Raw genomic sequence first — 13,024 nt, 5'->3', positions numbered from 1 at the left:
TTTATCTATAAAAAAATATATTCTCAACACGTTTTGAATTTTCTGCAAAATATCGAGGGAATCATCTTTTGTTTTGAGAAGGAAAAAAAAACAGAAAAAGACAATTTTATGCAAAACAAGAGAATTTTGACTTTCAAGACACTTTATGAGTTATCAATTACTACTAAGGACACATTTGATATTGGACACACATTATACATGAGTAAAGACATAAACATCTTTAAGCCTAATCAAACCACAGTTTCGTAATTCAACTCCGACTCATCCTTTATTTTCTCTTCTTTCTCTTTGTAAATGTTCTTCCCCTCCGATAAACCAGACGTCCACCGATATTCTAGATTTCTGGGTTTGACTTCATCATATCACCTCCGTTGTAATCGGCTCTCCGACATGCAAGATTTGTTGTCCTCTTAAATCTTCTTCAGATTTCATAGATCTATTCTTAAAACCTATCGATTTCATATTTTTCTTCTTGTATAAGACTTTATTCAAAGATATCGTTGATTTAACAATTTTTTTGGCGATTTTTGAAATCCTAACCATACACGACAACATACACGACAGCGAACCGCTTCCACGGAAATCACCTGACCACATCTCACCCATCTAGAAATCACCTGACCACAGCTCACCCGTCTAAACTTCGCCGTCAATTGATCGCAAATACCCCGTCCACATCTCCCCTGTCCACCAATCTGAAAACCAGTCCTCATTCCTCCACGATTCAGCTGTCCACACCTCACCGGTGCACACCACGCCGAAACGCCCTGTAGCGACCCCAACGACTTCACTGGCACGAAGGGGAGTGATTTATGATGCGGGTGATCACCCCAACAACCCTCCTTTCCACTACTTACTCTACCACGATGCCATCGTTATTAAAGCAATAACATCGTACGCGTTTTCTACCCGTTAGATCTCTTTAGACGAACTCAAACTTGTTGCTCAGATTAAGACACACCTTTTCATATACCAACCTTTTTTAATGTCCACAATTTAGCTAAGTTACTTTAACCTAACCATACAAAACACAATTAACTAGACTTGAGTGCATAAAGATCAGAAAAAAAACAGCTGTTCCAAAGAAAGTGTCCTAACAATCCAATGTGTTTTTATATGTTAAAAGAACTCAAAATGTGCTGGTAAACAACTCGCAAAACAAACACGTGAACTCGAGACATTAATTCCCACACAAAGAAAACATTTGTACGACTTTTAGAGTTAGTAGAATTATAGATTCTATAACAATCATTTGACAATGGATGTCCACAAATACTTGTTGAACTCTATATCATTACAAGAAAAAGAACATGCAAGGACCACGAGTCTATGATATGAAATAGAGACTTCCACTTTGGTCTTGAAGAAGCTTGAGCTTAACATCATGTGGCTTAATTATACTCCTTTTTATCATTTCTGGTTCATAGCCGCCTATTCAAAGACAAAATAAATTAAAAAATGTGAGAAAGCTGTGGCATCTATTTCAATAGATCAACAACATGAATGAATGTTTGGAGTAGAAACTAACCTTTTTAAGTCTTTCCATGACCTGGTCTTCATAAGCTTGGTAACCAGCACCTACTATGTTACTCTGCGGTTCTGCTTCTGCGGATTTCTTAGCGGTTTGAAAATCGGTTTGTGCTGCTCTTTGAAGAGGTACAACTAGTAATGGGTTAGAGAGATCACCACACAGTGTTCTCGTCGCTGCTACCTATAAGAAGAGAAACAACCAACGATTAGCTTCATTGTTATGGAACGGAACATGAGAGAGAGACCAAGTTAAGTAGAGATAACACTCACAGCTCCATCTTTGGTAGCCATTACAATAAGAGCGGAGCACTTCTTCTTGGTACTTCTTATAACAACATCTTCAACCTCACCAAACTCTGAAAACACTTCTCTGAGTCTTCCCGCTGTATAACCTTCACCAATCGTTTCCCAAGAAACCTTCAACATTCTCTCTTTATCAAGCTGAACACTAGCACCACCTCCACCTCCACTTCCACTTCTATCTTCTCCCCTCTTTACATCATCACCACCACTCTCAGGAGGAGTTTCGAAACCGCCTCTCTTCTTGGCATGTTGTGCACGTATCCTATCCACCTCCTCCTTAAGCTTCCTTGCGATTCTCTCCTCTTCATCATAAGGTCTAGCCGCGGCATGACTAGGAGCAAAACCAGAACGCTGCTCCCTTTCCTCCAGATCAGACATCATCTTGCGCCTCTTGGAATCCACCTGCGATTTCTTGTGCTGTTTCTCGCGCTGGATTCTAAGAAGATCATCGAAGAGCTTCCGAGCTTTCTCGTCTTTGAGAACCTCGTAAGATGTCTTGAGCCTCTGAAACTTCTCATGAGCATCGGGATCGTCTCGGCGTTTGTCCGGATGCAAGTACAAAGCTTTCAGCCTGTATGCTTTTGAAATCTCCTTCTCGCTAAGGTTCTGAGCTTCCTCTCCAGAAGGTAAACCTAGAACTATGTAATGGTCCACAAACTCCTCCATTTCTTCCTCCTTTGTCGCCCTACAAGTCCAACAGAAAGGAGAGTTAGTAATCTGAGAAGCTTAGCAACTCCAATTGCATAAAAAAGAAGAAGATAAAACGCCAAGTGACAAGCAAATACTACACTAATAGTTTTAGGCTTTGGAACATCATATAGTGTACAAGCAAAAGATAAATGAAGGAACAACCGTAACCATAAAAAAAAAAAAAAGCGCAAGTCAGAATCTTTCTTGCTCACTTACACTACTCATCAATCAAAGTTATAAACTTGAATAACTTACAATAAAGTGTACCAGCCAAAAGGAGGATAAACGCGGAGATGGATATCTGAAGCTTTTATTTTTCAATTTCAAAGCAATTAGTTCAAAAAGGTCTCTCCTTTAGGGTTCTTATAACCTTCAAGGATCAAAGATATGAGTGTGAGTCCAAGTTTTTAAGGCTGTTATGAACTAACTAAAACACTGACTGTTGTAGACTAACACAGACACCCTCAGATTCTATCAGCCTGAAACACATCACAGCTTCTCTCGAATTAAAGTGAAATCCCTACGAATCAAATCGGTAACCTTAGAACTTAAAGTTTCCTTCTCTTAAAACTATCGAGCAAGCTCAAACGGAGGAAAAGAGAAAGTTACTGCTTGAGAAATCGAGTTACCTTTGACAGAATTGATTCCAAGGAGGACGAGAAGGAAGAAGAAGAAGATGATGAATCAGTCGATCGCGTGATTCGTCGTGGATTGAAGAAGATTTTGAGTTTAGGATTTGCCAATCCCAGTTTTATTTTAAAAAACTGCAATTCAAACAAATAAAAGGACAATTTAACAAATCTGACAAACATTGAGGACCAAAGAAGGAAATATTGGATTCGTGGAATATCTTTCAACCTCTCTAATGGCACCGTTTAAAGGCGGGGGCTCAAGGGCCTTGAGTCAAGGCTTGCAACAGGCCCATTGTTATTGACTACGGACTACGGATTTACCATTTGAACCAAACCAGCCGGTTCGTTTCGTATTTACTTCTCGAGGATTTACATAGTATCAGATGATACAAAAGGAATATGATTTACTTTGATTATTTAACAAGTAACAATAATCCGAACTCGATAGAAAATACTACGAGACCTCATAGAAAAAGGAGAAAGAAAAAAATTACTCAAGAACTTGATTGTTAAATAAGAGAGTGGTCAGGGGAAATATACAGCAAGACCAACCACTACTATTAAAAGCGTCTCTCTCTCTACCTTGGGGGTATCATTTTCATGTAGATGATCACTTCTACCTCTTCCTAAATAAAACTTTCCAGATTTCCCTACTGCCTCTTTCTTTCTTTTCCCTTTCTTTTGTTCAATTTTTAGCAGAAACCCTGTACAAAGTCTCCAAGGGATTCTTCTATGTAGGTGAATCGAGATCATTATGATGAAACAAACGTTGCTCTCTTGTGTGTATGGTAAAAAGCCTGTTTCGGTTTGATTCTTATCCCTGAAGAGCTCGCACAGCGTCCGACATTTCCATTAGCTGCTGCTCCGCTTTGGCTTTCCAACTCACCAACTCTTTCAACGTTTCCTGAAGAAAAAACAAATACATGATGATTCTTTTAAGAAATGGACTCCTTAAAATCATGTGAAGCACTAGCAAAAAAAATAAACGTAAAAAATATCAAGAGATGCAATGTGTGGCAGTTGAATGAAACGAAAGCTATGAGATGATGCGAAGGTGGTAAAGTCACAGCTAAGGGGTACAAAAGATGATCATCCAATTCAACTGGCCAATGCTGACTACGTTACCTGAGAAATAATATTTGGGTCCTCAATATCTGATCTTGGACCTGCAGTCATCGAAGAACCTGGAGTCAACTCAGCCTTGTCCTGATTGGAGCTTCTTGAATCACCTCTGGTCATGCAGCTATTATATAGGGAAAGCAAAAAAAATATTAGACAAAGCATAAAGCCTACTCTTGGAACCTAGAAACCAAGTAAACCGCTCTAACCTCTCTGTCCTCTGCATTTCGGAGTTGAGCACTGACTGCTCCTCAAACCACATATGGTCCTGTAAAGAGCTTTTGCGAGCATTTGGTGGAAGCAAGTAGGTATCCGGCCTGACAGCCTCTGCCTCTGGTAGAGCATCGATAAGGTCAGTATCAACATCCCATGGTTCGAAACCGTCCCCAGTAAAATCATCCAAGTTGGCACTATGCAATAAATGTTCCCAGTTTTGAGGATCTGGACTGAAGGAATTGCTCCCATTTGCCTGCCGACCGTTCTGCGAGTTTGCAATTCCCACCAGCTGCTTTTCTACTTTATCTTTCCACGAAACTAATTCCTTAACCATGCACTGCAACAAGGCGAGGCATGGTAGACACAAAGCTTTATCAGGTTAAAATCATTCCTATGCAAAGAAGTTAGAAACAAATTTAGTCCTAGACCTGTGTCGATGCCAATGAATTTGAGATCTCCGCAATTTGCTTTTCAGTCTTTACCCTCCAACTCATAAAATCCTTGATTAATTTCTGCAAACAGAAAAGTTTTGAAACTCTCAAAATATGCTCTCATCTTCACACATTCCTTAGACAAACAAACAAACAAACAAAAAATGATCTCAAAAGGTCACCTCATTTGCATCAGCATTATTTGGTAATTCTGGCTTGGATATATGTTTTTTTAAATCACTGCATAGTGCATACCGCAAAGAAAATAAGCTTACAAGACTACAAACAAAGCAAAAAATGTTGAAAGCTCAGAATATTGCAGAAATATTAGTATTACCTCTTCATTTTATCAATTTCTTCCCTAAGCTTTGAGGAGACAGCAGATGATTCTTTTGATATACTCTGAATCTTCCACTGAGCTAGAGGAATCGAGTCCAGATCAGGAATTCCAGATTCACGTTTAATTAGTGCCAAATCAGATACAAGTTCTTTGATCTCACTGCCATACCACAAACAAAACGAGATTTTCAAATTTCAAGCATACCTCAACTTCAGACTAAGCAAATACTGAAACTCAGAATCTCGCAAGCATATTTTTTTACCTCCTCATTTTATCCATTTCTTCCTTAAGCTTTGCAGGGGACTCGGACGGATCAAGAACCCCAGGTTCAAGTTTAATGATATTGTTCACATTCGGAAGCTTCCACCAAGAAGGGGGAGCCCAGTTAGAATCACAAACCCCAGACTCAAGCTTGATTTTGATCAAATCAGCACTCTCTAGCCAATACTGCATGGTCCCTTCGGTATTATGACACCTCCTAAACCGCTCGGCGCCACCGGGGGTAACGTTCCCATCAATGTGCTTCAACAAATGGTCCAACAGCCCAGTATCACCGATTCTCCTGCGAGCTGAAACTCGCAACTCAGCCCGTGGAACAGGCCGCTCGAAAGAAGCTCCTTTCTCCTTCAATATCTCGAATAACGCACGCTCCGCGTTATCAATCCTGTCACACAATACAAAGATCAGCAAAAGACAAGCAAGCTTGACAATTAAATAAAAAAAAAAGGTTCGGTCTTTGGATACCGTTCAGTGTTCCAACGAGTAGTCATCCCTCTGCGATGACATGTCTTCTGTTTATCCAAACTGCTCTCACTCTTTGCTGAGAATCTTCGAGATTTCTCCACTAATCGAGAGATTCGTTTCCTCTTCATCACCCCACTCGCTACAAGAACCTCAGATTCTTCCTTCTCTAACTTCACAGTAACCAAGGCTTTACCCGATGAGCCGTCATCTGAAGAAACGTGCTTGTCCTTCTCTAACTTGACTTTAACCAAAGCTTTCCGGGAGGAGGAGCTGTTACCCTCTTCATGCTTCTTCATCGCCCAGCTAGCCTTCAGCTTGATCGGACGAATCTCCTTGTCCGTCATCTCATCTAGAGCACCCCCCGCTCGCGATTCCTATAAAATTTTCACGCAGTAAGGTTACGAAATGATGCGAAACCTAAGAGAGAGATAATGTCAGAAGCTAGGGTTTTTTGTTATCCTCTCCGCGGCGTAAGTCTCTCTCTCTCTCTCTATATATATATATATATATATTACACACAAAGCATTGAAATCAACGGCGTAGAATAAATCGCGATTTGCGAAATTGAAGATATAGAAAGCTAGGATCGAGATCAGGGAGGCACCGTAAGATCGATGTGGAGCGGAGGTGGTGAAAACGCCGTCAAAGGTGAGAGAGAGAGTGTGTGTCGCGTCGTGGAGGAGCCCTAATAACCACCGCCAAAAAATCCCTAATTCTATTCTTCCCCCTTGTTTATTTTTTATTTTTTTCATTTCCATAAGGAATTAAAGAGATTCGTCTCGCTCGCCGTGTATTGTATCAACCAATCGTATAGGGACGTGTGGCACTGACTTAGACCTCTGCACGTTAGAGACGCTTATCGGCTCTAATGAATAAATTAATAGTTAATTTTATGATTTGAAAAATTTAGAACCTTTATTAGTCTGATTAATTTTCTTAACGTCCAATGGGAGAACCTCACTGAGGTTTTTAAAATTATATATATATTTTTTTTGTAAGTTGAATTATTAGATTTCAAAAAAACATACATAAAAATTCAAATAAAAATAGTATAAAAGCATATTAAAAATACAAATACAAATACTAAACGAGAAAAAGTCGATTAGTTAAAATCTTGATTTGTAGGAGTCATGGGATCATGAGGAAGATGAGAGGGGGTTCAACTTCATATGTAGGAGTCATGGGAAAGAAACGCAACCCCGTCAGAGATGAAGAAGGATCATCTGAGACAAAAACCAGCCTCTCTTGCCTTTGTTATGTATTGCTTAAAGGTTCACCTGTAAAACCAATGTTCTTCTCTCACAAGGAGGCAAACAAGAGAGAAAGAGCTATGTCCAGATGCACTAAATCAGTGAGACATGCATTTGAGTTAGGACGATTATACCATATCATTAAGATGGCAATCAGGTACCATGACTATGTATGTAGCAATGGTTTGTAGAATGTTTGAGACGTTCCTGAGTGGCATTAACCAAAATGAAGCGTATAATATCCCGGAGGGCTTTACAACAATTATATACATGTAAGTTTAAAGGTGATTCCCTTCACAAATTGAATGTTATATAAAGCATGGTATAAAAAAAAAAAGAAATATTGCATCTTTTTATACTCTCTCAAGTAAAGAAAGATCTAAAGTAGAAGAGAAGAAGTCAACCAACAGTTGTAAATCTCATACTTAGATTGTGAGTCATTCGTTCTTATTACTATAGTTTTATTTCCTCCATTAAAGTAGGCCCTGTTTGTTTCTCCATCCGGATGAGTCATTTGGATGAAGATGAGAGTTTTGTTTGTTTAGGCACTAAAAATGCAATTCATCCAGATAGATCATCTGAATGCCTTTTTGAATTTAAGGCATAACTTCAAATTCCATCCAGCTGAACCAATTTAGATCATTTGAATGGAGATGGTTCATTCAAAATGGTATAATGTCTATTGTGCCCTTAATGTAATTCACAAATTACAAACCTAAACATAATATCATTTTGTCACACACGAAAACTGACAAAACCACAAAAACGCGTTTTCCCGCGAAAACCTAAAAACTAATTTTTCACGTCAAAACCCCAAAATTCATTTTTCCGCCAAAATTGGAAAAACGTGTTTTTAAGCCAAATTTGCAAAAACGTGTTTTCATGCGAAAATCACAAAAACATGTTTTCACGCCAAAACCCCAAAACGCATTTTCCGCTAAAACAAAAACACGTTTTCCCGCCAAAATCGCAAAAACGTATTTTCCCGCCATAACGTATTTTCCCGCAAAAATTGCAAAAACGCGTTTTCTCGCCAAAGCCGAAATTTTTTGTTTACCTGCCAAAACAAAAAAAAACGTGTTTTCCCACCAAAACCGAAAATCTCATTTTCCCGCAAAAACTGCACAATGTGTTTTCCCAACAAAATCACAAAATCTCGTTTTCCGGCCAAAATCGAAAAATTCCGTTTTCCCGCCAAAACCGAAAATCTCGGTTTTCCGCCAAAACCGAAAAAACGCGTTTTCCCGCCAAAATCGCAAAATCTTGTTTTCCGGCCAAAATCGAAAAAACCCGTTTTTCCGCCAAAACCGAAAATCTCGTTTTCCCGCCAAAATCGCAAAACGCGTTTTACCGCCAAAATCGCAAAATCGTGTTTTACCGCCAAAATCGAAAAAACCCGTTTTCCCGCCAAAACCGAAAATCTCGTTTTTCCGCCAAAACCGCCAAAACGCTTTTTCCCGCCTAAATCGCAAAATCTCGTTTTCTGGCCAAAATCGAAAAATGCGTTTTTCCGCTAAAACCAAAAAATCTTGTTTCCCCCCCCCTCCAAAACCGCAAAAAAACTCGTTAATTTTGAAATAATTGTACTGTAAATATATTAAATTAAATAATTAAATATAATATAGTTAAAATTAATATCAAATATATGATTAAATCAACACATGGGTGTTTTGGTAATTTGTTTACTAAACTGTTTTAGATGGAAATGAAAATAAAGAAACAAACATAAGATTCATTTATAAGATTCATTTAGATGATTCATCTAGATGAGTTATTTGGATGGACAAACAAACAGTCACAAAAATCTGAATGAATCATCTAAATAGATCATACAAATGAATCATGTAGATAGAGATGACAAATGGTGAAACAAACAGCCCCGTAGAAACCCAGCTGGTTCAGTTCTTGTAGCATAAGAGAACTTTGAGGTGTTGTACTTCCTGTGAACTCCTGTTAGCTTCCCTGTTCCTGCCTTTTGATGGAAACCAACCATCTTCCTCGCGCACGCCCTGAAAAATAAATCAAAACCCCATTTTCATTTATCGGTTTCGAAACGACATTCCAAAAATAAATCAAAACCCCCATCTTCCTTACAGTAGCTCTTCTTCCTTGTAGCCTGTGTGAAACTCACATGTTTTGTTCCATTCCTCAACAAATCCATTAAGTGTACACCGAGCAGTATAGATCGCCGAGGCTGCTAGCTTAGACGGAGTATACTCCAGCATCTCGTACTCCACGAGACAAAGCTCGATGATGAAAAAGGATAACACAAAACAAAGCTCGCTGAGACTTCCTCGTACTTGCCACTCGAAACGCACTTGAATCTCTTCACTTCACTTCGCTTCTCTCCGTACTCGTGCATATCAAACAGAGCAACCGCGATCATAACTCCACATTCCTCACTAGAATCAACTCCCAAAACAGAGTATCACAAATCTAGATTGAACCATAAGAAAACTCAAATCGACAAATCAAAAAAATTAAGACTTTAAGAGAGAGGTGAGATCAGTACCATTTATCAAAAGCGCTTCCATCAGCAGCACGATGAACAGCTTCAACTCTTTTAATTGTTCTCGGCCAAAAGAGTAAGAAGAAGAGAGAAAGAAGAACGGACGAAGAGAGAGAGGAGAGAGAGATGGGAACTTTTTTTCCCTTTTGACTTTAATCAATAGCCAATACAAAATGGCCACGTATGGGATGTTTTAGTGATTCTTAAAGTCCCATATTTGACACCTGTTCTGTTCTTTTAATGCATTTTTGATTTTTTTTTTTTGTGTTTTTCGTAAGAACCCATTTATCGGAGCTACCGATGGAGATGGTCTAATATTTTTATTTCGATCCGAAAAACCGATCCGAAACTTATTTCGAAAAACAAAGTGAAGCTAACAAATATACAATGGATCTATAAAAAAAATTATCTGAATAATCAAACGCAATTCGAACCAAAATATTTTAGGCATCCAAAAATACTTAAATCATTGTTATATGTATAAAATTATTTTTAAAAGCTTAGTATCTAACCAAAATATTAAAACTATCTAAAAGTATAAAAATTATCTCTAAAATAGTTTACAAATATTCAAAATATCAGAAACATCTGTCAATTCTTCATCTAAATATCAAAATTCTCCATCTAAATATCAAACTGAACCAATTTAATGTTAATTTTATTCATTTTGTTATATACTATTCACATTTATATGTTGTATATTATTTTATTTTTGGATTTTGGCAATCACTCTATTTCCGCAGGAGTGGAGAATCCGTTGCTGTCTCAGTTTTTATTAAGATATATTTAGATTTTTATTTGTTTAGCATAATTTAAATGGGTGTACGGATCCGAACCGAATCCGCGAGATCCAAACGAATCTGAAACAATAAATACTCGAGTATGAATAAAATTTCTATACCCGTAAACTTGAAATTCGAGTAAACCCGAGCCTAGTTCAAACGGATATCCTATATAAAAAAACTATTCCTACCTACACATATTATCAAATAATATATGAAAAAATTGGTTCCCACCTCTACATACACTATAGTAAAATAATATACGTAAAACGTGATCTCAATTATCAAATTATGTCAATAACTATATCAATTATGCTTAATGTATGGGTAACATGTACCACTTTTTTTTTTCTTCTTTTTACTAAATTTTGGTACAATGGTTCTGCTTGTTTTCTTCTTCTTCTCTAGATTTGCGGCGACACTTCTTTGTTTTGCTTCCACCAAGGAACTTTACCGGAGATAGCCCATCTGAGCAACCGCTCCCTCGAGTAGCAGATGACGAACATAAGCAATGAACGCGTAATCTAAACATTTTATATTAGTTTACTCTATGGATATAATTGTTTATTTAACTTTGTAATGAAATATTTTTATCATCGTGATCCTTGTATGCTATATTTAAAAAAGAAAATAGTGATATCCTAGAGATTTCTCTTAAAATAATATAATATTATTTAAAATAAATTATATACATAAATTACAAAATAATTAAAATTACAATTATAATATTTTTAATTTTTAATATATTTATTTGTAAATATTTATATTCGTGCATAAACACGGGAAAATAACTTGTTTAATCATTTGAAATAACAAGTCAAACTGAATATTAAGTTTCTTTATACCATTTTACACCTTAACAAGCATATAAAACAGAGGCTCAGACCTATCTAACGAGATGTAGGTGCATATGTCATGTTGTACGAAGCTGCCATGTTAAACGGTGCACTAGGAACCGAGGAGTAAGGTGCTCTTGAAACCGAGGAGTAAGGTGCTGAATGATGTTGAACTCCGTAAAAAATGTGAGGTGGAGCCAAGCGGTTCATGTTACTTCCGAATGGTGAGACCATACGTCCAACCATTGATTGGTTTACGGTGTGGGTGCCATAGATAGGTATATTCACCGATGGTTGCGAAGCGGCTTGCATGTTCCATTTGGTGGGTGTACCATACATAGGATGGTCTTGTGATTGTTGTAAAGTAGCTTGTGTGTTCCATAGGGTTGGTGTGCTATATGTAGGATGATGGTCTTGTGATGGTTGCGAAGTGGCTTGAGTGTTTTGCCATGTGTTTGGACTTTGCATTGCTGAGGTGTTGCTGCTTCCGACGTCACGGTCATGAATTCTTTGTCTCGTTTTGTTTTTGTTCTTAGAGTTAAGACGCGAGAAGTATTTCTGAGCATGACTTGCGACTTGAGTCGGTGTTCTTGTCACTACCAAGTGACGAGAAATACTACGCCAATCACCTTTTCCATATTTTTCCAGACCAATAAGAAACTGGCTGTTCACGAAAAAACATCACAAGATTCAATATCTTATAAATATATCAATAAACAAAAGGTATATATATCAACACTGAAAAAATATGGGAAAAATATATATATCAACACTGTAAAAACATACCATACAAGTTTTACCAAAAAACCAAATACCATACAAGAAAACAACAATGTTTTTTCTATCATAAAAAAATATCATTTAACAAATAAGTGAATAGTACGTAGTAGTAACCTGTGTTCATCCGGTGTCCACGCAATCCCCTTACGTCGTCTTTGCTTTGGTTTTGGTTTGCATTCTTGCGTATACTCACATGTTCGATTGATGATGCCATACTCCGAAATGTTTGTATCTTTGGCATGTGTTCCTTCTGAAGAATCATACTCAGGAAGAGATACATAGCTTGATTCAATCATCATAACATCACGAAGTAAAACCTCGTAACGTTTTAAAACTTGCTCCAATGTTTTTCCATGAACAAATCCAGCAATCTTTTCCCAGCGATTCTCAGTTTCGTCGGCATAAATTGCTAGAGCTTTCTCAAAAGCAATATCATCATCCCTGCTCCACGATGAACCACCACTGGTTTTCTCTCCTATGCTCATTTTCTAAGCAATTCTGTTACAAATATATAAAAAGTTAGACCAAAACTAGAATGATAATATACTATTAACTTGAAGTCGTAGATTATGTTTTTATAACCACACAAACTAGCATCGATAAAGACGAAAGTTTGTTTATTCTAGAGATAAACCTTAACAGACGTTTAAAAACAAATCAATTTTCATGATACGCTATAGCTTTTATATTGAAAATTTTATTTGTGATTTTTTGTTTTCCCTTTTTTGTTTGGTCCCTGTTTCTATTCCTAATCATATATGGTGCATAATACACTGTACCAACAATCACGTTACAGATGGTAACCTACATCAACTTTGACTTATTATTTCCTTTTGCAGTAGTGTATAATGGAAATAAATCT

General features: G+C 37.4%; 3 protein-coding genes and 1 long non-coding RNA gene across 5 annotated transcripts; all 4 read right to left on the bottom strand.

Moving 5' to 3' along the window:
- Positions 1 to 1,153: 1,153 nt before the first annotated feature.
- Positions 1,154 to 3,266, bottom strand: LOC106301791 (dnaJ homolog subfamily C member 17). 2 transcript variants are annotated; one of them, XM_013738266.1, is made up of 4 exons: positions 3,153 to 3,266; positions 1,801 to 2,518; positions 1,529 to 1,711; positions 1,154 to 1,431 (listed from the first exon to the last, which is right to left on the bottom strand). In XM_013738266.1, the coding sequence occupies exons 2-4, from the start codon at positions 2,497 to 2,499 to the stop codon at positions 1,411 to 1,413; spliced, it is 903 nt and encodes a 300-aa protein (XP_013593720.1). In that variant the 5' UTR covers positions 2,500 to 2,518; positions 3,153 to 3,266; the 3' UTR covers positions 1,154 to 1,410. The 2 variants fall into 2 exon arrangements, with proteins under 2 accessions (XP_013593720.1, XP_013593721.1); XM_013738267.1 differs by lacking the exon at positions 3,153 to 3,266 and adding an exon at positions 2,779 to 2,862.
- A 283-nt stretch (positions 3,267 to 3,549) lies between these two features.
- On the bottom strand, positions 3,550 to 6,760 carry LOC106306870. The gene is made up of 9 exons (XM_013743644.1): positions 6,610 to 6,760; positions 6,006 to 6,379; positions 5,524 to 5,925; positions 5,259 to 5,420; positions 5,104 to 5,161; positions 4,919 to 5,002; positions 4,484 to 4,827; positions 4,281 to 4,398; positions 3,550 to 4,059 (listed from the first exon to the last, which is right to left on the bottom strand). The coding sequence occupies exons 2-9, from the start codon at positions 6,347 to 6,349 to the stop codon at positions 3,970 to 3,972; spliced, it is 1,602 nt and encodes a 533-aa protein (XP_013599098.1). The 5' UTR covers positions 6,350 to 6,379; positions 6,610 to 6,760; the 3' UTR covers positions 3,550 to 3,969.
- Positions 6,761 to 9,135: 2,375 nt separating this feature from the next.
- Positions 9,136 to 9,851, bottom strand: LOC106305442. Its single transcript, XR_001262986.1, has 3 exons — positions 9,768 to 9,851; positions 9,350 to 9,657; positions 9,136 to 9,264 (listed from the first exon to the last, which is right to left on the bottom strand). It is a non-coding gene; the product is annotated as an uncharacterized LOC106305442 (long non-coding RNA).
- A 1,585-nt stretch (positions 9,852 to 11,436) lies between these two features.
- Positions 11,437 to 12,647, bottom strand: LOC106305454 (transcription factor DIVARICATA). The gene is made up of 2 exons (XM_013741821.1): positions 12,277 to 12,647; positions 11,437 to 12,046 (listed from the first exon to the last, which is right to left on the bottom strand). Exons 1-2 carry the CDS (start codon positions 12,645 to 12,647, stop codon positions 11,437 to 11,439), a joined length of 981 nt encoding a protein of 326 aa, XP_013597275.1.
- Positions 12,648 to 13,024: the final 377 nt, after the last annotated feature.

The sequence above is a fragment of the Brassica oleracea genome, chromosome C7 (genome assembly GCF_000695525.1).
Source record: "Brassica oleracea var. oleracea cultivar TO1000 chromosome C7, BOL, whole genome shotgun sequence".
Lineage (NCBI taxonomy): Eukaryota > Viridiplantae > Streptophyta > Magnoliopsida > Brassicales > Brassicaceae > Brassica > Brassica oleracea.
Note: the sequence above shows the minus strand (reverse complement) of the source record. Positions and strands in the feature narration are given on the sequence as shown.